The 24,605-nt window shown below is 54.7% G+C and overlaps 3 protein-coding genes and 1 non-coding gene across 5 annotated transcripts; 1 reads left to right on the top strand and 3 right to left on the bottom strand.

Moving 5' to 3' along the window:
- Positions 1-3,488: 3,488 nt before the first annotated feature.
- Positions 3,489-5,797, bottom strand: LOC121850385 (circumsporozoite protein-like; the record flags this gene model as incomplete). Its single annotated transcript, XM_042341918.1, has 2 exons — positions 3,489-3,536; positions 5,750-5,797. Coding segments are annotated over 2 exons (96 nt in total), but the record flags the coding sequence as incomplete, so codon positions are not given.
- A 1,218-nt stretch (positions 5,798-7,015) lies between these two features.
- psmf1 (proteasome inhibitor subunit 1) lies at positions 7,016-13,787 on the top strand. Of its 2 annotated transcripts, none has more exons than XM_042341667.1 (7): positions 7,016-7,174; positions 8,748-8,903; positions 9,228-9,310; positions 10,014-10,157; positions 11,190-11,243; positions 11,364-11,522; positions 11,822-13,787. In XM_042341667.1, exons 1-7 carry the CDS (start codon positions 7,046-7,048, stop codon positions 11,871-11,873), a joined length of 777 nt encoding a protein of 258 aa, XP_042197601.1. In that variant the 5' UTR covers positions 7,016-7,045; the 3' UTR covers positions 11,874-13,787.
- Positions 13,788-14,595: 808 nt separating this feature from the next.
- Positions 14,596-15,258, bottom strand: tmem74b (transmembrane protein 74B; the record flags this gene model as incomplete). The annotated part of the gene is made up of 1 exon (XM_042341917.1): positions 14,596-15,258. A coding segment is annotated over one exon (558 nt), but the record flags the coding sequence as incomplete, so codon positions are not given.
- A 45-nt stretch (positions 15,259-15,303) lies between these two features.
- Positions 15,304-19,397, bottom strand: LOC103172111. Its single transcript, XR_006085574.1, has 3 exons — positions 19,369-19,397; positions 17,861-18,013; positions 15,304-15,405 (listed from the first exon to the last, which is right to left on the bottom strand). It is a non-coding gene; the product is annotated as an uncharacterized LOC103172111 (transcript).
- Positions 19,398-24,605: the final 5,208 nt, after the last annotated feature.

The following is a 24,605-nucleotide window of genomic DNA, read 5'->3' as shown; positions in this document are numbered from 1 at the left end:
AGGTAGGAGGCAGCGAGGCCGTGAATGGCCTTGTAGGTGACTCACTAAAGGGTCAAAAATTCTGTATTCTTGACCATTTAAGCGCTCATTTAAGGCACCATCCCACGTGAAATGCGCCATTTAAATGTGAGTTACTGTTGTATTCATTTATATTCATAGTCCCGTGGAGTCCTGTAGCTCAGTGGTTAGAGCACTTGCTTTGCAAGTGAGAGACCTGAGTTCAATTCCAGGCAGAGGGCGAAACCTTGGGCAAGTTTCCTTACTCCACACAGAGCCTAATAATAATCCCTCCAAAACCAAAAACAATATTAAAAAATTGGTCATTTTCAATCTACAACTGTTTGTGGGATATTGCTGTGCGCAATTGGCTGCCGCGTTCACCCACAAATATACAGTCAATTCACTTTACAGTTTATTCTGTGAAGCGCTTTGGGACGTCCTCCCGACGTGAAAAGCGCTATATCAAATGCAAGGATTATTATTATTATTATTATAGTCTGATAAAGAGATATCTGTGCCACAGCTGACCTGGGAGTGTGGACACACAGTGTAGAGAGAGCTTTACTGTGTCTCTAACCCTGACCTGGGAGTGTGGACACACAGTGTAGAGGAGCGTTACTGTGTCTCTAACCCTGACCTGGGAGTGTGGACACACAGTGTAGAGGGAGCGTTACTGTGTCTCTAACCCTGACCTGGGAGTGTGGACACACAGTGTAGAGGAGCGTTACTGTGTCTCTAACCCTGACCTGGGAGTGTGGACACACAGTGTAGACAGAGCTTTACTGTGTCTCTAACCCTGACCTGGGAGTGTGGACGCACAGTGTAGAGGGAGCGTTACTGTGTCTTAACCCCTTGGGAGTGTGGACGCACAGTGTAGAGGGAGCGTTACTGTGTCTCTAACCCTGACCTGGGAGTGTGGACACACAGTGTAGAGGAGCTTTACTGTGTCTCTAACCCTGACCTGGGAGTGTGGACACACAGTGTAGAGGGAACTTTACTGTGTCTCTAACCCTGACCTGGGAGTGTGGACACACAGTGTAGAGGAGCGTTACTGTGTCTCTAACCCTGACCTGGGAGTGTGGACACACAGTGTAGAGGGAACTTTACTGTGTCTCTAACCCTGACCTGGGAGTGTGGACACACAGTGTGGAGGAGCGTTACTGTGTCTCTAACCCTGACCTGGGAGTGTGGACACACAGTGTAGAGGGAACTTTACTGTGTCTCTAACCCTGACCTGGGAGTGTGGACACACAGTGTAGAGGAGCGTTACTGTGTCTCTAACCCTGACCTGGGAGTGTGGACACACAGTGTAGAGGGAACTTTACTGTGTCTCTAACCCTGACCTGGGAGTGTGGACACACAGTGTGGAGGAGCGTTACTGTGTCTCTAACCCTGACCTGGGAGTGTGGACACACAGTGTAGAGGAGTTTTACACCCAATTTGTGAAAGTGGACAAATTAAACTTTCCTAACAGAAACATTGAGCAAGTTTCTTTACTCCACACACCTCTGTTTACCAACAGTAAGTAGGAACTTGGTTGTTAGTTGATTGGCGGATCGCTTTTCAGGGGTAATAATCCCTTTTTTTAAAAAAAATTTGGTCACTCAACCTACGACTGTTTGTGGGACGCTGCTGCTTTTCACCCACAAAATATAAAGTTAATCCACTTTACAGTGAGTACTGTGAAGCGCTTTGAGACATCTTAACTACATGATAAGGCGCTGTATCACATGCAAAGATTATTATCTCTGAGCAGATTCAACGCCTCACATCCTCAACTCATGAGATGAGGCAGCACTGTAATAGATGAGGTTCTATCGCTGTCTTGTGGCTATTACTGGGTACTCCAAGCATTTCCGAGGTATTCTGTCAATAGGAGATTACCAGCAGCTGGTGCTGGTTCACAGGAAATCCTCATTTAGTATTGCAATCCTGTAGGTAGTAACATCTACTGTGTCACCGACTAAATGAAGGTGGCAACAAACGCTCGTTGTTATTGTGTTTTTCAAGTGCTCTGAGACGCGACCCGATCATGCAAGGTGCTTATAAAGGTGCAAATTGTTGTTGTTTCCACGTGGAAATCACCAGAAATTTCTGGACAAACATTAATAATGGTGTAGGAGTAGGGCGAAACATTGGGCAAGTTCCTTACTTCACACGCCTGTTTACCCAGCAGTCAGCAGGAATTGGCTGCGAGTCGATTGACGGATCGCTTTTTTGGGATAATAAACCCTTTTTAAAAAAAATTGGTCACTCAACTGTTTGTAGGGACTACTGTGTGCACTGCTGTGTACAAGTTGCTGAGCGCAATTTAATGCCGTGTTTCTCCGACAAAACACACAGTCACTACGCTTTACAGACATCTCAAAGACGTGTTGAGACTCGAATGCAAGGAGTGGGGGGGCTGCGAGGGGGGGCTGCGAGGGGGGGCTGCGAGGGGGGGCTGTGGCTGGGGGCGGAGTTGGCGGCGAGGCTGGCTTTGGGGGCGGGGCTGTGGCTGGGGGCGGGGCTGTGGCCGGGGGCGGGGGCGGGGCTGTGGCTGGGGGCGGGGCTGTGGCTGGGGCGGGGGCGGGGCTGGGGGCGGGGCTGGGGCTGTGGCTGTGGGGGGCGGGGCTGTGGCTGTGGCCGGGGCGGGGCTGTGGCTGTGGCCGGGGCGGGGCTGTGGCTGGGGGCGGGGCTGGGGCTGTGGCTGTGGCTGGGGGCGGGGCTGTGGCTGTGGCCGGGGGCGGGGCTGTGGCCGGGGGCGGGGCTGTGGCCGGGGCGGGGCTGTGGCTGGGGCGGGGGCGGGGCTGTGGCTGGGGGCGGGGCTGTGGCCGGGGGCGGGGCTGTGGCTGGGGGCGGGGCTGTGGCCGGGGGCGGGGGCAGGGGCTGTGGCTGGGGGCGGGGCTGTGGCCGGGGGCGGGGCTGTGGCCGGGGGCGGGGCTGTGGCTGTGGCTGGGGGCGGGGCTGTGGCCGGGGGCGGGGCTGTGGCTGGGGGCGGGGCTGTGGCCGGGGGCGGGGCTGTGGCCGGGGCGGGGCTGTGGCCGGGGGCGGGGCTGTGGCTGGGGGCGGGGCTGTGGCCGGGGGCGGGGCTGTGGCTGTGGCTGGGGGCGGGGCTGTGGCCGGGGGCGGGGCTGTGGCTGGGGGCGGGGCTGTGGCCGGGGGCGGGGCTGTGGCTGTGGCTGGGGGCGGGGCTGTGGCCGGGGGCGGGGCTGTGGCTGGGGGCGGGGCTGTGGCCGGGGGCGGGGGCAGGGCTGTGGCTGGGGGCGGTGCTGTGGCGGGGGCGGGGCTGTGGCTGGGGGCGGGGCTGTGGCTGGGGGCGGGGCTGTGGCCGGGGGCGGGGCTGTGGCTGGGGGCGGGGCTGTAGCTGGGGGCGGGGCTGTGGCGGGGCGGGGCTGTGGCTGGGGGCGGGGCTGTGGCTGGGGGCGGGGCTGTGGCCGGGGGCGGGGCTGTGGCTGGGGGCGGGGCTGTGGCTGGGGGCGGGGCTGTGGCTGGGGGCGGGGCTGTGGCCGGGGGCGGGGCTGTCGCTGGGGGCGGGGCTGTGGCTGGGGGCGGGGCTGTGGCCGGGGGCGGGGCTGTGGCCGGGGGCGGGGCTGTGGCTGGGGGCGGGGCTGTGGCCGGGGGCGGGGCTGTGGCTGTGGCTGGGGGCGGGGCTGTGGCCGGGGGCGGGGCTGTGGCTGGGGGCGGGGCTGTGGCCGGGGGCGGGGCTGTGGCTGTGGCTGGGGGCGGGGCTGTGGCCGGGGGCGGGGCTGTGGCTGGGGGCGGGGCTGTGGCTGGGGGCGGGGCTGTGGCTGGGGCGGGGCTGTGGCTGGGGGCGGGGCTGTGGCTGGGGGCGGGGCTGTGGCCGGGGGCGGGGCTGTGGCTGGGGGCGGGGCTGTGGCCGGGGCGGGGCTGTGGCTGTGGCTGGGGGCGGGTGCTGTGGCCGGGGCGGGCTGTGGCTGGGGGCGGGGCTGTGGCTGGGGGCGGGGCTGTGGCCGGGGGCGGGGCTGTGGCTGGGGCGGGGCTGTAGCTGGGGGCGGGGCTGTGGCCGGGGGCGGGGCTGTGGCTGGGGGCGGGGCTGTGGCTGGGGGCGGGCTGTGGCCGGGGGCGGGGCTGTGGCTGGGGGCGGGGCTGTGGCTGGGGGCGGGGCTGTGGCTGGGGGCGGGGCTGTGGCCGGGGGCGGGGCTGTCGCTGGGGCGGGGCTGTGGCTGGGGGCGGGGCTGTGGCTGGGGGCGGGGCTGTGGCTGGGGGCGGGGCTGTGGCTGGGGGCGGGGCTGTGGCTGGGGGCGGAGCTGTAGCTGTGGCCGGGGGCGGGGCTGTAGCTGTGGCCGGGGGCGGGGCTGTAGCTGTGGCCGGGGGCGGGGCTGTAGCTGTGGCCGGGGCGGGCTGTGGCTGGGGGCGGGGCTGTGGCTGGGGGCGGGGCTGTGGCGGGGCTGTGGCTGTGGCCGGGGGCGGGGCTGTGGCTGGGGGCGGGGCTGTGGCTGGGGGCGGGGCTGTGGCCGGGGGCGGGGCTGTGGCTGGGGGCGGGGCTGTGGCCGGGGCGGGGCTGTGGCTGGGGGCGGGGCTGTGGCTGGGGGCGGGGCTGTGGCTGGGGGCGGGGCTGTGGCTGGGGGCGGGGCTGTGGCTGGGGGCGGGGCTGTGGCTGTGGCTGGGGGCGGGGCTGTGGCTGGGGGCGGGGCTGTGGCTGGGAGCGGGGCTGTGGATGGGGGCGGGGCTGTGGCTGGGGGCGGGGCTGTAGCTGGGGGCGGGGCTGTGGCCGGGGGCGAGGCTGTAGCTGGGGGCGGGGCTGTGGCTGGGGGCGGGGCTGTGGCTGGGGGCGGGGCTGTGGCTGGGGGCGGGGCTGTGGCCGGGGCGGGGCTGTGGCTGGGGGCGGGGCTGTGGCCGGGGGCGGGGCTGTGGCTGGGGGCGGGGCTGTGGCTGGGGGCGGGGCTGTGGCTGGGGGCGGGGCTGTGGCTGGGGGCGGGGGCGGGGCTGTGGCCGGGGGCGGGGCTGTAGCTGGGGGGGGGCTGTGGCTGGGGGCGGGGCTGTGGCCGGGGGCGGGGCTGTGGCTGGGGGCGGGGCTGTGGCTGGGGGCGGGGCTGTGGCTGGGGGCGGGGCTGTGGCTGGGGGCGGGGCTATGGCTGGGGGCGGGGGCGGGCTGTGGCCGGGGGCGGGGCTGTAGCTGGGGGCGGGGCTGTAGCTGGGGGCGGGGCTGTGGCTGGGGGCGGGGCTGTGGCCGGGGCGGGGCTGTGGCTGGGGCGGGGCTGTGGCTGGGGGCGGGGCTGTAGCTGGGGGCGGGCTGTAGCTGGGGCGGGGCTCTGGCCGGGGGCGGGGCTGTGGCTGGGGGCGGGGCTGTGGCTGGGGGCGGGGCTGTGGCTGGGGCGGGGCTGTGGCTGGGGGCGGGGCTGTGGCCGGGGGCGGGGCTGTGGCTGGGGGCGGGGCTGTGGCTGGGGGCGGGGCTGTGGCTGGGGGCTGTGGCTGTGGCCGGGGGCGGGGCTGTGGCTGGGGGCGGGGCTGTGGCTGGGGGCGGGGCTGTGGCTGGGGGCGGGGCTGTGGCCGGGGGCGGGGCTGTGGCTGGGGGCGGGGCTGTGGCCGTGGGCGGGGCTGTAGCTGGGGGCGGGCTGTAGCTGGGGGCGGGCTGTGGCTGGGGCGGGGCTGTGGCCGGGGGCGGGCTGTGGCTGGGGCGGGGCTGTAGCTGGGGGCGGGGCTGTAGCTGGGGGCGGGGCTGTAGCTGGGGGCGGGGCTGTGGCTGGGGGCGGGGCTGTGGCTGGGTGCGGGGGCGGGGCTGTGGCTGGGGGCGGGGCTGTGGCTGGGGGCGGGGCTGTGGCTGGGGGCGGGGGCGGGGCTGTGGCCGGGGGCGGGGCTGTAGCTGGGGGCGGGGCTGTGGCTGGGGCGGGGCTGTAGCTGGGGGCGGGGCTGTGGCCGGGGCGGGGGCAGGGCTGTAGCTGGGGGCGGGGCTGTGGCTGGGGGCGGGGCTGTGGCTGGGGCGGGGCTGTGGCCGGGGGCGGGGCTGTAGCTGGGGGCGGGGCTGTGGCTGGGGGCGGGGCTGTGGCTGGGGGCGGGGCTGTGGCTGGGGGGCGGGCTGTGGCTGGGGGCGGGGCTGTGGCTGGGGGCGGGGGCTGTAGCTGGGGGCGGGGGCGGGGCTGTGGCTGGCGGCGGGGCTGTGGCTGGGGGCGGGGCTGTGGCCGGGGGCGGGGCTGTAGCTGGGGGCGGGGCTGTGGCTGGGGGCGGGGGCGGGGCTGTGGCTGGGGGCGGGGCTGTAGCTGGGGGCGGGGCTGTGGCTGGGGGCGGGGCTGTAGCTGGGGGCGGGGCGGGGCTGTGGCTGGGGGCGGGGCTGTGGCTGGGGGCGGGGGCGGGGCTGTGGCTGGGGGCGGGGCTGTAGCTGGGGGCGGGGCTGTGGCTGGGGGCGGGGGCGGGGCTGTGGCTGGGGGCGGGGCTGTAGCTGGGGGCGGGGCTGTGGCTGGGGGCGGGGCTGTAGCTGGGGGCGGGGGCGGGGCTGTGGCTGGGGGCGGGGCTGTAGCTGGGGGCGGGGGCGGGGCTGTAGCTGGGGCGGGGCTGTGGCTGGGGGCGGGGCTGTGGCTGGGGGCGGGGCTGTGGCTGGGGGCGGGCTGTGGCTGGGGGCGGGGCTGTGGCTGTGGCTGGGGCGGGGCTGTGGCTGGGGGCGGGGCTGTGGCTGTGGCTGGGGGCGGGGCTGTGGCTGGGGGCGGGGCTGTGGCTGTGGCTGGGGGCGGGGCTGTGGCTGTGGCTGGGGGAGGGGCTGTGGCTGTGGGGGCGGGGCTGTGGCTGTGGGGGCGGGGCTGTGGCTGTGGCTGGGGGCGGGGCTGTGGCCGGGGCGGGGCTGTAGCTGGGGGCGGGGCTGTGGCTGGGGGCGGGGGCGGGGCTGTGGCTGGGGCGGGGCTGTGGCTGGGGGCGGGGCTGTAGCTGGGGCGGGGCTGTGGCTGGGGGCGGGGGCGGGGCTGTGGCTGGGGGCGGGGCTGTGGCTGGGGGCGGGGCTGTGGCTGTGGCTGGGGGCGGGGCTGTGGCTGGGGGCGGGGCTGTGGCTGGGGGCGGGGCTGTGGCTGTGGCTGGGGGCGGGGCTGTGGCTGGGGCGGGGCTGTAGCTGGGGGCGATGGCGGGGTTGGAGCTCCTGTACTGCTCTGTGAGTCGGGATGTGGTGTCCGCGGGGGACGCGCTGGTGTGCTTTGTGCACTGGGAGCTGGTCCAGGCCGGCTTCAGGTGTCTGGGCGGCGGGGACCAGGTGAGGCCGCGGCTCGGTTGTGTTATGTTGTTAGGCCTCAATGACTCGGCGCCGAGCGACAGGCGGAGCAGCGCCTGGTGTGGGCCTCCTCCGCCTGTGTGGGGGTGTGTGTGTGAGTGGGTGGGTGTGTGTCAGCCGGTGTGTGTGTGTGTGTATCAACCTGTGTGTGTGTGTGTGTGAGTGTGTGTGTGTGAGTGTGTGTGTGTGGGTGGGTGTGTGTGAGTGGGTGTGTGTGAGTGGGTGTGGGTGGGTGTGTGTGTGAGTGTGTGTGTGTGGGTGGGTGGGTGTGTGTGTGTGGGTGGGTGGGTGTGTGTGAGTGGGTGGGTGGGTGTGTGTGAGTGGGTGTGAGTGGGTGTGAGTGGGTGGGTGTGTGTGTGTGGGTGGGTGTGTGTGTGTGGGTGGGTGTGTGTGAGTGGGTGTGTGTGAGTGGGTGTGTGTGAGTGGGTGTGGGTGGGTGGGTGTGTGTGTGTGTGTGGGTGGGTGTGTGTGTATGGGTGTGTGTGTGTGGGTGGGTGGGTGTGTGTGTGTGGGTGGGTGGGTGTGTGTGAGTGGGTGTGTGGGTGTGTGTGAGTGGGTGTGAGTGGGTGTGAGTGGGTGTGTGTGTGGGTGTGGGTGGGTGGGTGGGTGTGAGTGGGTGGGTGGGGTGTGAGTGGGTGGGTGGGTGTGAGTGGGTGGGTGGGTGTGAGTGGGTGGGTGGGTGGGTGTGGGTGAGTGGGTGGGTGTGGGTGTGTGTGTGTGAGTGGGTGTGTGTGTGTGAGTGGGTGTGTGTGTGTGAGTGGGTGTGTGTGGGTGGGTGTGTGTGTGTGGGTGGGTGTGTGTGGGTGGGTGTGTATGGGTGGGTGGGTGGGTGTCAGCCTGTGTGTGTGTGTCAACTTGTGTGTGTGTGTCAACGTGTGTGTGTGTGTGTCAACCTGTGTTAGTGTGGGTGGGTGTCAGTCTGTGTGTGTGTGTGTGTCAGCCCCTGTGTGTGTGTGTGGGTGGGTGTCCCCTCTCCCCTCTTGAGTCAGAAGGGACTTGGAATCACATTGTCTAAGCTGATGCTCCAGTCCAGCGCTGGGGGGGTGTTACTTCTAATGAGACATTAAACTGAGAATCCGACTTTCTGTTTAAGCTGACGTTAAAGATCCAGCGGCACTATTCGAAAAGAGAAGGGAGTTTATCTCTCGCGATGTCCTGACCAACAATTCCCCAAATAAAATCTCTCACTCACTCCATGGCTATTTGTGGGAAGTTGCTGTGTACAAATTGGCTGCCGTATTTCGCCCATAAAACACAGTTCAATTCGCTATCATGTAAAGCACTTTGAGATGTCTTAATAACATGATAAGGCGCTATATCAAATGCAAGGATTATTATTATTGTTACTTTCCCGATGGATTAATTCACGTCACGTCCCCAGTGACATTTCCAAATGGAGACGTTGGTAGTTTGAGATTGAAGTAAACAGATGGAAGCAAATGACAGCTCAGATGCTGGTATCACTGAGGAAGATGCACAAGGAGTTTGGTTTGATGGTGCTCCAAGATGCAGTCCTATTGAAGGGCGTTAATACTGTGTCTGCATCTCTCTGTAGCCAGGAGCCGTTGAGGAGAAGAAGAAGGAGCTGCTCCCTGCTGGCTGGAATGCCAATCAGGAAGTGTACACACTCCGCTATCAGTCCAATGACAACCAGAAAGACCTGCTGTTAAAGGCTGTGAAGGTGGACTCCAGTCTTCTCATTAATGTCATGGTAAGTCTGAGTCACATTGTGTGTTCAGGCATGATCTGAGGTGTCATGTCAGCATTGCCCATCCGTAGGATAGCAGTTTGGAGCACTGCAGAGATGCACAAGGAGTTTGGTTTGATGGTGCTCCAAGATGCAGTCCTATTGAAGGGCGCTGTATAATTGCCAAATGTTGTTCAGGTGGAGGCCAAAGCGATGAGGCTGCAAGTAGGGGAAAGAGAGTGTGTGCTGACTAACTCAGGAGGACAATCTCTTGAGTGGAGGTTTGCTCTAGTCGCCAAACTAAACCCCACAGAAATGTTGGAAACAAACCTGGTTCTTTCTTTGCAGAATCCTCACTTTGAACAGGTTGTGGATCTGACGGTGAATCTAGGTGATTTTATCAGAGAGGAGCACCTGCATGAGTTTGACAGGTAAAAAGATGCCAGTTTCTGCTGATAGGGCTACCTCCCCATTGGGTGCAGAAATTGGGTTGGGAATCGATCAGGGCTCTGAGAAGACCGAGGATATTATAATCACATAGAAATATCCAGAACTTGGTGTCAGTATTGATTATGTCGTAAGCAGCTGCTGCTGAAGCCTCACACTCTAACTGTCAGCAGCGCTCAGGGCGCAGGTATGCAAGTGCCTGTGCACGTGCCTGTGCGCATGCCGAGCTGTGGACAGGAGGACAGTAACTCTGGTTTATGTTTGAAAATCCAGCAATAACCCAAAGCACCCACTGGGGTAGCCAAGGCTTTAGTTTGGTTGCTCATAAACATGGTGATGGGTACCTTGTGTGCCAGATACTGGCTAACCCCACACACAACTGCTGCCAGGGCTGGGGTTATATATAAGAAGTAGGTGCTCCCAGCGCCAGGAAGCTGCCTTGTGTGAATGTTTTGATCCTGCTGAATGACTTCCTCAAGCTGAAATCTCATCTGCAGGCACAAAAAAATTGGTGTTAGGAATAAGGACAGACACAGCAGTTTGCCGTGCTCCTCATCTACATATTTGCGATCGCTGTTTGCTGACTGGTCAGTCGCTGCCCTGTGTCTCAGACCTGGGCTCTGGTCTGTGTCGCTAACTCCACACCTGCTGAGTTTCAGTGTCCCTAATGTGCTGTTTTCTTCACAGAGTCTTTAAGAATGAAGGGCAACTCCGAGCCCGCATTGAATCGGGGATAATTGTCCCGCTTGTCGGCGGCACAAATCCAAAGAGTAAAGAAGGGACGCAGAAAGGAACAAAACCCTCCACATCCCACCCAAACACAAACCCTCTGTACGTGCGGCCGCGACTCCCGCAGGGACAGCCACAGTGGTGAGGGAATACACAGGAAAGGGATTATTGTGCAGTTACTATTTGATTATCACAATGACAATACACCAGGTTGCAACATGTTGTATTTTGCTCATTCAGGGGTCAAGGCTGAGCTGAAATGATGTTGTTATTCAGGGTTCGAAAAGGGCGAATGAGACAGATTGTCATAAAGAAAAGTGTTGTGTATTGTGAAACTGTAATGTGCTTTTTTAAATTTTTTTAAGCAGAATGGATGTTCCAAAATGCTTAAAAACTGTCTAGTTCTGTACCTTAATGGTTAGAGCACTCGCCTCACAAGCGAAAGGACCTGCGTTGTTGGGCAAGTTTCTTTATTCCACACGCCTCTGTTACTTAGCAGTAAGTAGGAACCTGGTTGTTAGTCGACTGGCAGATTGTTTATCCAGGGGTAATAATCCCTTTTTAAAAAAATAACAGTATTATATATACTGTTTATAGATATATACTGTAATGTCAAATGTTCCAGAGTTGCTATTTCTCAAATGCAGAATCCTTGTCGTTTCTGAATAGAGGGGAGGAGAGGGCGGGTGGGGAGGGGGGCAGGACAGGGAGGGGGAGGAGAGAAAAGTAAGGGGAGGGAGGTGGAGGTCGTCCCTGTATCCTGAGCGGTTCCAGTTTGGGAAGATTTTTAACTGAATGTGCCTTACTGGTATTGATGTATCTGTGTGCACTGTGTGTTGACTGTGTGTTCAATCAGCCAGTGTGGTTGGCCTGTGTGCTCAGCTTCCAGCACGACAGTGAGGTTTGGCTTGGATTTCAGTTACGCCTTTGACTTTTATGAAGATCAGGGATGCCTTTGGTGTCTCTGAATATTCATTGCAATAAAATACAGGTGAACATTCTGTGTCAGACTGTGCATTTACTTCAAACCAAAGAGTGCCAAGCAGGAGCTGTGTGTAGCTGAGACTGAAGCACAGTATACGTGTCGCACAGGCGGGGTGTGTAGTAAACACTAATCAAAGATACTTTTTCCAGGACTGACCCGATGTTACCCTTTGCAACAGGAGGTGAAGATCTGGATCCCTTCGGGTAAGCCCTCACTTACTCATTCACGTCAGCCACTGAGCAGGGCTATAAACACAGCTGGAAATGGTGACAATCTCTGCCTTGTTTTGTGCAGCTCATTAATTATCTCTGTCTGTTCACCAGTAATAGACGAGGAGGGATGATTGTTGATCCTTTACGATCTGGATTCCCAAGGCTGGGCTTTGATCCATCAGCAGGAATCCCGGGACAACTTCCTCCAGGATCTGTTCCACCCGGAGCAAGATTTGATCCATTTGGACCAGTGGAACCGGACCGCAGTAGGTATGTGGACTGCTTTCCTGCCTTCCTTCCTTCCAGGTCGTGTGAATGGTCAACAGCTGGGTCACCAGTGGCACAAATGTTTGGACTGAGGTGCACCATATTCTGTTCTATTCCTCTTATTATACTCTATCACTGTCACTGGTTGTTTTTATGACCCACAAGGTGGCCTGGAGTTGATGAAGCTGGACTGTAGATATGGGCATCGAGATATGGGGCAATGGTGGGTAATTGGAATTGAGGTACAGGTCTCCTCCTGTTCCTATGCTCCTCTGATTGCTGAATGTTTTCTCTTATTTCAGGCCAGACCCAGATCATCTCCCTCCCCCCGGATACGACGACTTGTTTATGTGATTTTTCTTGAACAAAATGTTGATTGTAAAACTGCATCGTGCTTTCCTCCAGCCCTGCCCGATGCCTAATGTATGTGGCCTTCACTTTTCTGATCTAATGGAACATTTATAATTCTTATTGTTTAGTTTATCCTGTGAAGCACTTTGAGATGCCTGAACAATGTAATAAGGCGCTATAACAAATTCAGATTATTATTATCTTGCAGAATTTGATGGCTCACTGCAATGTCCGAGGGAGAAAGAAATGTTTATTAACTGATAAATTAAAATCTTAAAATGTTGTTACTTACAACATCTTACAACTATCAGAATTTACTGTAAGTGTTGAAAACTTTTAGGGCTAGTTAGAGACAAGAGACAGACAGACGCAGGCAGAGCGACGCAGACAGGCAGAGTGGCGCAGCCAGACAGACAAAATGACACAGACAAAGCAAAGCAGACAGACAGACAGAGTGACAGAGCAATGCAGACAGAGACAGACTGATGCTTGAAATTGTTGGTCGGAGATGCCCAGGAGATTGAACAATACTATGTGCAGAAAGCAACTGAATTTGGGGATTAATATTCTTAAATGTAATTAAAAATAAAATCTTCACTCTGTGTCCAACAAGTTTTACCTCAAAGTTCAGTCAGGCTAGCAGATTCAGCTCTGGTATCTTTATTATCTGAAAATCAGAGGCACATCAAACACTGAATAACAACATTGGTAGTTTAAAAAGTGATCACACCAAGAAAAACTCACCAAATATATTGATAAACTTCAAAACATTCCCATCGACAACTCGAGCATCACAATCAAGACTTAAATACACATTTATAACTCAGAATATTCTTTCAAAACTTGTTACCAGTAGTGAACACACAAACCATACACTTTGCAAGTACATCGACAGCAGGAATATTACAGCTTTTAAAAAAAGTAAAAAAAATCAGTCTCCTTATCAGGTAACAGTCTGTTTTGAAGCCCTATGATATATCCCAGTGGGTTACAAGTGACATTTGGTATTCTGACTATTGGTTGTACAGTGGGATTCACCTAAATTCATCTTTAATCATTTTACTTGGATTTTTAAAAGTTTATTGAATAATAATGTTTACATCTTTGCCTTTCAACATATTTCCACCTTATGGCATCATACATCTGACTTTGAAAAACAGCACAATTTCCACTTCGCTAGCGACAGCAGCTAAGGCTTCAATGTAGATCGTCTTAAAATAAAAATTCTCCTCTCCTGGAGGTACGAGGGCCCCTGCAGCATCACCTGGTCACTCTGCCTGTGTGAGTCATAACAGTGTGTCTGCACATTGTTATATTCATCACCTTGTACACACCAATGACCACAGTTAAAGAGAACTAAACAATCCTACCTTGCTCTCTCTAACACCCCTCAGACAAATACTTTGAAAGGTAAAGTTGCTAATCTATATTGTAATAAATGTATGTGTTGACAGGGGTCAGTGGATATAGATCTGGTGAATGTTCCTCTCAGCAGAGAGCAGCAAAAGGCAGGGATTAAAGTCAATGCTAAGACTCCCTTACCTGTGACTCATTAACATGTCAGGGCATCAACTTACATCACACTCTCTGACAAGCCTAAAAATAGTGCAGAACATTTATTTATATGTAATTTGTAGCTGTACAGAGGTAAGATTTCAAATAGTCTTTTAACTCTACCTTTTATTGAAACCATTTAAACCACTGTGTGTAGTCATTAAATAATTGTAACCTTAAACATTTCCAATCCCTCCACGTTGGCCCAAGTCGCCTCCTGCTCTGACATCAACGCCATCTGAGGCATAGGGATTGGCTCCTTGGTCTGGGCTCAGCCCTATCAAGGCCAATAGATTTCTTCAGGTGTGCAGTGAGAAACATTGTAAACCCTTTTCATTCATTGCATAAAATGTTTTTGTCTTATGTTTGGTTTAAGTAATGTAATAATCCCTGCTGTCTCTAGTTACCAAACATGACACAAGCCATTTGGTAAATTGTGCATTTGTGTGCTGCAGTGCTCAGCAGGAGGCTGTCCACCCAGGGAGGGCACATTACCAACTAGTGACCATCCTCCTAGTGGGAGTGAAGCAAAGTCTCTTGTCTCCGGAGGATTGATGTCTCCAATTTTTATCCTTCTGTGAAGAGCACTAATTAAATGTAAGGTGTTGGCTCCTTGGAGCTGAGCTGGCTTCAGGGTGACGTGTTTGATAATGGAATGTTGGAATTCAGTCTGTGATGGTCTCAGTGTGTCTGGATCCTGAGACACGTGCCACTGCTGATGACAGACCTGGGTACAAAAGGCCATGGAGTCACTGAAGCCGGAATTCCTAACGCTAGGTTTCCATTCCAGACATAGAGAAATGTCCGTGTGAAGGTGGATACATATATGGAACTCCTAGTTTGTGTTTGGATACTCTTAAGCAAAGGGATTTTTTTTTCATGTGTCAGACACCCGGCTGAATTCCCCTACCTATGATTTGTTTCAGAAAGAGACAATCCCAGGATTGATGTAGTGAGTAACAGTCATGGAAAGTGCGGAACTGGCGACAGCAGTGTAACAGCACGCGGGTTGCTGATGATAATTATAATAATAATCCTTGCATTTGATGAGGCGCCTTATATCTTTGAGGCATCTCAAAGCGCTTCACAGAATATACTGTAAAGTGAATTGACTATTTTGTGGGAGAAATGCGGCAGCCAATTGCGCACAGCAGTGTCCCACAAACAGTCGTAGATTCAGTGACCACATTATTATAATATATTGTTTTGAAACGCGCAGGGTGTTTCCTGAGCTGCTGGGATGTGTAAGGCGCTACACATGTGTTGTTGTTGTTGCTTACTCAGAGCCGGCTGCTGGCACTGGGGTGACCTCACATTCCACCAGGCCCTGGCGCGCCTCCCCGTCCATTGGCCTCATTCGCAGGTTTATGGATCCGTAGGTCTTTCTGGCTCGGCCAGTGATGGTGAATGTCTTGGTGTAGAGTTGGCCTTTACAGATGGAGACCATGAGCAGCAGGGAGAGCAGCATTCCTCCCAGTGTGAGCAGCCCCAGGCCCGCAATGATACACCTGTCCAGGTGCCAGCCCAACCACGCGTATCGCTGCTCCAGCTTCTCCATCTGCCGAGCGCTCACCACATCTGGCTCCAGTTTGGGTTCCCGGGGGATGGCGTAGGCCACGATCACCAGGACCATTCCGCTCACTAGCAACACTAAAGCCACAATAAAGCCATAATCCACAGGCTGGGCTCTGGGCTCTGCTGCCCGCTCCTCTTCTGACCCTGGTGACAAGTGTTCGGTGATGGCCACTCGGCAGGGCTGTGAGCCCAAGGCCTGAGCTGCCGGCAAAGCGCAGTCTGTGCTCACGCTGCTCAAGAGGTTAATGCTGAGGCTCTCAGTGCGGTGGCTGAAGGATGTCTCCTGCTCCCCGGAGCCTGGCCTCTCAGTGCCTGTCACTGGCACACGGTAACTGCATTCAGCAGATTCCATTGGAAGGTGGTTGTCGTGAACATCCCAGCACCAGTCTGCGTCGCCTCCACAGCCCTGTAACCAGAGTGAAGCAATAAAAACGAGGGTCGGGAGAGGAGCCAGGAATCAGACCCTAACATGTTTTAACGTTTAAACATAACAACTTGCATTTATATAGTGCCCTTCATGTAGGGTAGCATCTCAAAGCGCTTAAATACCCCAAAAGGTTCATTTAATTTGGTCCCTTAATCCATGACTGTTTGTGGGACACGGCTGGCACAAGTGGCTGCCGTGTTTTGCCCACAAAATATACAGTCAATTCACTACAGTATATCTTGTGAAGTGCTTGAGAATCTCGAAGATATGATAAGGCCCTATATCAAATGCAAGGATTATTATTATTATTAAATACGCAAAAGATGGTGGGAATCATAGGGGTGGAGGTGCTCCATTGGCAGGTAATTGAACACAAACTGACGATGGACATTTGTTCACTATCAGCTTCCTTACAAGTGGAGATTGTATTGGATTCCAACACAAACTGTGCTTTGACCAGGTGCACAGGTCGTTGTTAGATTGTCTGTTGCCGCATGAACTCAGCATTGTTGCTTAGTAACACATAAGCTGGGTCTCCTTGGAGCTGAACATGTCTGGTGAATGTCTGGTTCCTGAGCCAGGTGGGTCTGCAGTATTCCGGGCATTGCTGATGACAGCTCAGTCAGCCTGGCTCATCGACAGGACCTGGAAGCGCAGACCACTTACTAGAGGCAGGGAGTCATCTCACTCAACTGTTAACCCTGCAGCCAAAGCCCTAACGGGGAGGGTGGTCTTAATTGGACAAGCAATGGGAAAGCTTGTAGTCAGCAAAATCAGTGGCAAACTGTGCAGTTTTAGCTGGTTAAGACTCCAGCTGTTACCCCAACACAGACTCTGGGGTCCTCAGGCCTTGGCTCTTCCCAACCTTTGCCTAATACTCTCTGCAATTAGAAAAGCAGGATGCGTTACTCCAGGGAGAGAGTGCATTCCATTCCAACAATCTATCTCTGGGCTGCGTGGCAATCTCAGCTTGGTTTACAGACTCTCCAGCAGGTGATGGGTTTCCACGTGGGTCAGATACCCGCTCGACAGCATTTTTTTCTCCACTTTCAGTGACTCCAGTAAATGTCACAGACATGATTGCAGTAAACATCACACAACTTTTATTGCGACTGTGAAGCTTTCTGGCGGGTGCTTAGCCTGTGCTGGGCCGGGGGCACTCGCTCCACAGTCGCTACATGTATTCCCCCCCACCCCGTGGATCACAAAGCGATTCCCAGGAGTTGGGAAGCAATGCTGGTCCGGATTGGACATTTACATTCTCATGTTTAAAGGCATTTTTAGGGTTACACGAAACCACAAATCCATTCAGGGCTTTACATCTGAGAGGGGGTGTGACCTTGACAGCAATGATCAGCGGATGTCCCAGTACCCCTCACTCCTCACACACACATCACCCCCATCCACACACCCTTCATGCACATACACCCTCACACACCCTCACACAAACGCTCCTCACCCACACTCCCCACATACCCTACACCCATAAACACACTCTCATCCACACACCCCTACTCTCACATACCTCCCCTCACCCACACATCCTTCACCCCCCACCCCCACATCCTTCACTCCACACATCCTTCACCCCCCACATCCTTCACCCCCCACATCCTTCACTCCACACATCCTTCACCCCCCACATCCTTCACCCCCCACATCCTTCACCCCCCACATCCTTCACTCCACACATCCTTCACCCCCCACATCCTTCACGCCACACATCTTTCACCCCCACATCCTTCACCCCCCACCCCCACATCCTTCACGCCACACATCCTTCACCCCCACATCCTTCACCCCCCACATCCTTCACCCCCACATCCTTCACTCCCACATCCTTCACCCCCACATCCTTCACCTCCCACATCCTTCACCCCCCACATCCTTCACCTCCCACATCCTTCACCCCCCACATCCTTCACCCCCCACATCCTTCACCCCCACATCCTTCACCCCCCACCCACACATCCTTCACCCCCACATCCTTCACTCCACACATCCTTCACCCCCCACATCCTTCACTCCACACATCCTTCACCCCCCACCCACACATCCTTCACCCCCACATCCTTCACCCCCACCCCCACATCCTTCACGCCACACATCCTTCACCCCCACATCCTTCACCCCCCACATCCTTCACTCCACACATCCTTCACCCCCCACATCCTTCACCCCCACATCCTTCACCCCCCACATCCTTCACTCCACACATCCTTCACTCCCACATCCTTCACCCCCACATCCTTCACCCCCACATCCTTCACCCCCCACCCACACTCACGGCTGTGATGCAGAAGCGGGAGGTGATGAACGCTGTGACAGCCCTTTGCGGAGCTGAGGCCGGAGCCCCACTGTGGGTTACAGTCTCCTCCACTCCACCGTTTGTATCCAAAGTCTCAGTTATTGAGAATATAACCCCAACACTGACCTCTGTCACAGACACTGCGGTGCGGAGAGCTCCGGCCCGCGGGCCTGACTTCCAATGTCGCAATCGGGGGAGAGACGAAGATTAAATGGTGATTCTGATTCCGGTCACAGCGGCGACTCCTCACAGTCACAGCGGTTATTCCCTCAGTCGGCGCTGTGGATATTGACATAGAATCAGTCCCCGCACTCAGCAGTGCTCCGCCGTGTGATGAGCATCGCACAGACACACACACAGACAGACACACAGACACACATACAGACAGACACACAGACACACACACACAGAGACACACACACATACACACAGGCACACACACAGACACACACAGACACAGGCACACACACAGACACACACACACACACAGACATACACAGACATACACACAAACAGGCACACACACAGACAGACACACAGACACACACACAGACAGACACACACACACACAGAGACACACAGACACACACACACAGACAGACACACACACACACAGACATACACACAAACAGACACACACACAGACACACACAGACAGACACACACACACAGGCACACACACAGACACACACACACAGAGACACACACAGACACACACACACAGACACACACACATAGACATACACACAAACAGGCACACACACGAGCCGTGTCATCGCGACAAGATCCGTCACTCTCCCGAGCAACCAATAAATAAATAAACCGGTTATTTTTGTTCTGGAATCTAAATTTTATTATTCCTGAACCCTCCTGTCCTGTATCATAGGGAACAGGAGGACATCATTCAGCCCCACATCCGATGTATTAGATCTCCTAATCCAATTTCTCCAGTCTTTATCCCCTAATAATAATAATTATCCCCTAATAATAATAATCCTTGCAAGTATCTTATCAGATCTTAGAGACATCTCAAAGCACTTCACAGAATATAGTAAAGTGAATTGACCGTATATTTGTGGGCAAAACACGGCAGCCAATTGTGCACAGCAGCGTCCCACAAACAAATGTGTTTGTGGAGTCCTGTAGCTCAGTGGTTAGAGCACTCGCTTTGCAAGTGAGAGACCTGTGTTCAATTCCAGGCAGAGGGCGAAACCTTGGGCAAGTTTCCTTACTCCACACAGAGCCTAATAATAATCCCTCCAAAACCAAAAACAATAATAAATTGGTCATTTTCAATCTACGACTGTTTGTGGGACATTGCTGTGCGCAATTGGCTGCCGCGTTCTCCCACAAATATACAGTCAATTCACTTTACAGTGTGTTCTGTGAAGCGCTTTGGGACGTCCTCCTGACGTGAAAAGCGCTATATCAAATGCAAGGATTATTATTATTATTATTGAGTGACCAAATTATTTTATTTTTTGCCACAAGGAGGCCATTCAACCCATTGTGTATGTACAGGAATAAGAGGGAATCTGATTGCGGTCTTGAATTCAAGATCCTCATCCTCACCTACAAGGCCATTCACGGCCTCGCTCCCTCCTACCACTCTGACCTACTATCCCCCTACTTACCTGCCCGTACCCTCCGTTCGTCCGGCTCCGGTCTGCTCCACATCCCCCGCCCCAACCGCCCTACCATCGGTGGCCTTCAGCCTCTCAGCCCCGAGGCTCTGGAACTCCATCCCCAGTGCCTTCGCCGCTTCCTCCCTTTCCTCCTTCAAGGCCGGTCTCAAGCTTTCTGAAAAGCTTAAAGGCTATAAAAAGATTGGTGACATGGGACTATAAACAAATCATGTTATTATATGCATTCAGGAACATCCTGTAACCATTTAAAACAAATGCGTTTTAAGTTTTGCAGAAGCCATTCCAAGAATTGGCTGGAATCAGCCCAGTGTGCGTGTGTGGCCACTTTTCCTTTTACACTTAAAAGGAAAGATACAGATTCACATAGAGGTGGTGTGTAACCAGCACTGTTCTGTTTTTATCCACGAATTTAGTGCAGACTTTCAGAACATATAAGGAGTTGGGGTGTGAATAGTGGCGGCAGCAGCTCGGGTGAGTGAAGCAGTCCTTGTTTCTGAGCCCCCCCCACCCCCACCTCCCCGGGGCAGAGCCCCCCCACCCCCACCTCCCCGGGGCAGAGCCCCCCCACCCCCACCTCCCCGGGGCAGAGCCCCCCCACCCCCACCTCCCCGGGGCAGAGCCCCCCCACGTCCCCCCGGGGCACACCCCCCCCACCCCCACCTCCCGGGGGCAGAGCCCCCCCACCCCCACCTCCCGGGGGCAGAGCCCCACCTCCCCGGGGCAGAGCCCGCCACCCCACCTCCCCGCCCCCCCACCCCCACCTCCCGGGGGCAGAGCCTCCCACCCCCACCTCCCCGGGGCAGAGCCCCCCACCCCACCTCCCCGGGGCAGAGCCCCCCCACGTCCCCCGGGGCACACCCCCCCACCCGCACCTCCCCGGGGCAGAACCCCCCACCCCACCTCCCCGGGGCAGACCCCCCCCACCCCCACCTCCCGGGGCAGACCCCCCCACCTCCCCGGGGCAGAGCCCCCCCACCCCCACCTCCCCCCGGGGCAGAGCCCCCCCACCCCCACCTCCCCCGGGGCAGACCCCCCCACCCCCACCTCCCCGGGGCAGAGCCCCCCCATCCCCACCTCCCCCCGGGGCAGAGCCCCCCCACCCCCACCGGGGGCAGACCCGCCGCCCCCCCCAGGCCCCCCCCCCCCCCCCAGGCCGGGACAGGGAAATGGCAGCGGAGGACTCGGACATGGACTTGTTGTTGAGAAGACCGGAGGACGTGACCTCCAGACCGGCACAGCTCACCGGGAGCGCGGCGGCTCGGGTCTGTAGGAGGCTCTTTAGTCCTGATCCCGGGTCCACCGCACGGGAACTGGAGAACGCGCTGCTCCGCCTCAGCCACGAACTGGTGAGTTTCACTGACTCCCGTCAGAATATATCCCGGGATTTGGGCACAGGGTGAGGTTCAGGACAAACAGTAATAGCTTCTTGTGGCCAGAAGTGAGATGGGCTGCGGTTGTCCAGGTCAGTGGTGGCCCTTTTTGGTTGGCCAAAAAAACAAAAGTTTGTATAATAATAATGCAATAATCCTTGCATTTGATATAGCGTCTTATCTGGTCTTCGGGATGCCTCAAAACGCTTCTCAGAATATACTGTAAAGTGTAATGACTGTGTACTTTGTGGGCAACATGCAGCAGCCAATTGCGCACAGAAGCGTCCCGCAATTCATGCACACAGTCTTGCTTATAATGAAGGTACTGAACATTACCCATGTAACCACAGATTCCAAGATGCACACTGGCATTCCCCGATAGTTGGCAAAACGCAATACCATCAGCATAAGAACATAAGAACATAAGAATTAGGAGCAGGAGTCGGCCATTCGGCCACTCGAGCCCTGCCCCGCCATTCGATAAGATCATGGCTGATCTTCTGACCTAACTCTAATTACCTGCCCTCTCCCCATATCCCCTAATCCCTCTCTCAGTCTCAGCCTTGAAGATGTTCAAGGACTGAGCATCTACAGCTCTTCTGGGGTAGTGAATTCCATAAATTCACTGCCCTCTGAGTGAACAAATGTTTCCTCAACTCTGTTCTAAAAGGCTGACCCTTAATTTTCAGACTGTGACCCCTGGTTATAGATTCTCCTCCCGGGGAAACAGACCCTCAGTGTCTACTTTATCAGCCCTTTCAGATTCTTATATGTTTCAATAAGATCCCCCCTAATTCTTCTGTACTCTTGAGAATACAGCCCCAGTTTATTCAGCCTATCCTCATAGGTCAGTCCCCTCATCCCAGGCACTAACCGAGTGAATCTACGCTGCACCCCCTCGAGGGCAAGTATGTCTTTTTAAATAAGGACCAAAACTGCACACAATATTCCAGGTGCGGTCTCACCAAGGCCCTATATATACAGTTGCAGCAAGACTTCCCTACTCCTGTACTCTAAACCTTTAGCAATGAACACTAACTGCCGTTCGCCTTCTTAGTTGCTGCTGCACCTGCAAACTAACGTTTTGAGACTGGTGTACAAGGACACCCTCTGCACACTAACACTATCTAATCTCTCCCCCTCTAGAAAATAATCTGTTTTTCTATTTTTTCTACCTTGGTGAATAACTTCACACTCCCCCACATTAAATTCCATCTGCCACCTACTCGCCCACTCCCCTCGCCCACCTATATCCCGTTGCAATCTTTTTGCATCATCCTCAGAGCTTACTCTCCCACCGAGTTTAGTGTCATCCGCGAATTTAGATACGTTACATTCAATGTCCTCGTCGAGATCATTGATGTAAATTGTAAATAGCTGAGGCCCAGCACTGATCCTTGTGGCACTCCATTAGTCACATCCTGCCAATTCGAGAATGACCCGTTTATCCCTACTCTCTGTTTTCTACCCGTTAGTCCCTCTTCAATCCATGCTAATACGTTCCCATTAATCCCGTGGGCCTTAACCTTGTGCAATAGCCTTTTGTGTGGCACTTTCTCAAATGCCTTTTTAAAATCTAAATATACTACATCTGCTGGTTCCCCCCTCTCTAACCTGTAGATACATCTTCAAAAAACTCTAAAAGGTTAGTTAAGCATGACTTCCCTTTTGTAAAGCCATGTTGACTCTGTCTAATCTTGTTATGGTCTTCCAGGAATCCCATAATGACATCTTTAATTAAGGACTCCAGAATTTTCCCAACCACTGAAGTCAGACTAACTGGTCTATAGTTCCCAATCTTTTCTCTCCCACACTTCTTAAATAGTGGTGTCACGTTTGCAATCTTGTGAGTTGTGAATTGAGTGACCAAATTATTCTTTTTACAATTTTTTTTTGAAGGGATTATTACCCTCAGAAAAGCGATCCACCAATTGACTAATGACCGGGTTCCTACTTACTGCCGGGTAATCAGAGGTGTGTGGAGTTCTTGATTGAATGTTTCTTGATTTTTGGCATAAATGTGTTATTTTGTTGGCCAACTAATGAAGGTTGCAGAACCCTGTGCATTGGTTCCTTGGTTAGATGGATTGAGTTTGGGATATCTGCTCACTGTTCTGTATTACAGGTGGAGTTACGGCATCAAGATCAGTTTCTAATCCAACAACTCATGGCACTCAACACCATCATTCAGGAGCTGAAGCAGGAGCCAGAGCGAGAGGAGTCAGAGCCCGAGAGTGACAGTGAGGCGCTCTGTGCCAGCCGCCCCTCCTATAATGGAGGCAAGAGTAGCCAATGCCCCTCATGTAACTCGCCAATCAGCCACGCTCCGGCACGTAGCAACTCACTGCCATGACCCTCCGCTGGGGGAGACTCACGTGGTCTACAGCAGCGCAGCAAATGTCACATGTTATTAAATCTATATTTTGTCAGGTTATTGAACAATATTTAAAACAAATGTTAATTCTGATGGCACCCACACATTCAAATATCTAAGCTGTAGAAGCAAGACTTGGAGTAACTAACTTTCATAACTTTGTCATGTTTAAAGAAAAGCACATTGCAGTTGTTGCACTTCAGTTAATCTGTGGAAACGTTATACAAAAATATTAGAAATATTAGTGAGTAAAGAGCTCAGTCTCTAAGTCGTGCCATTGCTCACCTGGGAATGTGGACGGACAATGTAGAGGGAGCTTTACTTGGTCCAAAAGAAGTAGCTCACATGGGAGGGCTGAATGGAGACAACAAAAACAATGTGTATTTATATAGACGCAGAGCAGCGTCTCGGTGCAGCTTTTGGTTATAATGGGATCCTTTTTGAAAAAGAAACAAGTATTATGCTTTTTAGCGATCAGCATAAGTTAGACAACAAAGTAATGCAAAGGGGATGTGCATTCTGTTTGCAGGAACTATTGTTGGGCTGTTTTGAATGGAGTCTGCGATCAATTCACTGAGATCTTGTGTTCTGACACCGGCACCAGTAGTTCTGCTGCCCGCACTGCACCCAACAACAACAACAAATTACACTTTCACATCGGGAGTACGTCCTTAAGCGCTGGCACATAGAGCTGAATAAGGTAATAGGATTACACTGTCCCAACACCCGAGCTACTCCCGCTTAGACATGAAATTCAGGATAATGGATGTTTTTGTACTTTGGGACTTTACAGTGTGAATTTAAGCAAACCTCCCCATATTGGGAAGAAGAATTTCATTTCCTACGAGGAAAGATAAGGATCTGTTTCAAATTTGCTAAATTATTTATGTGGGATTTTTAACTTGACTTTTGCTTTGTTTAAACTCAGGTTACAGTTAGGAAGTATCATGATATGACACTGTCATTGTGGCTTCACCAACAAAAGGAAACTATTCACTGCTTTTAAATATACAATACGTTTAATCCGTTTCGTGAGTTTAAGCCCTCAATGCTGTTACAGGTTTAAACCATGGCATCTTAAAATGCTTATTGTACAAAAAAGCTTCAGATATTGTTTTATTGTAGCAATAAAATATATACAAACTTATTTATTTTTGTGATTATATTGTCATGTGTGTTTGTACAGTATCAACACATTTCCATGTAACATATAAGAACATCGTTATATTCATAAGTATTCAAAACATGTTATAGGAGGGAAAAGGGAACGAGGTGTTTGGGAGAGAAGATAAGGACATTGTATGACAACTAACTAACATTAGCAAACCTGCTGAGGATGTCCATCCTCTATAATATAATGCTGTGATTATTTATTAATATAAATATATGATTATATATTATTATATCCTTTATAATCCCGTGTTACTTTCGGGAAAGGTGTAAGATGTTAAATTAGCCTCTGAACCCACAGCAGATCTGCG

This window comes from Callorhinchus milii, unplaced genomic scaffold (assembly GCF_018977255.1).
Source record: "Callorhinchus milii isolate IMCB2004 unplaced genomic scaffold, IMCB_Cmil_1.0 Scaffold18, whole genome shotgun sequence".
NCBI lineage: Eukaryota > Metazoa > Chordata > Chondrichthyes > Chimaeriformes > Callorhinchidae > Callorhinchus > Callorhinchus milii.
This window is presented reverse-complemented; position numbering and strand designations above follow the sequence as displayed.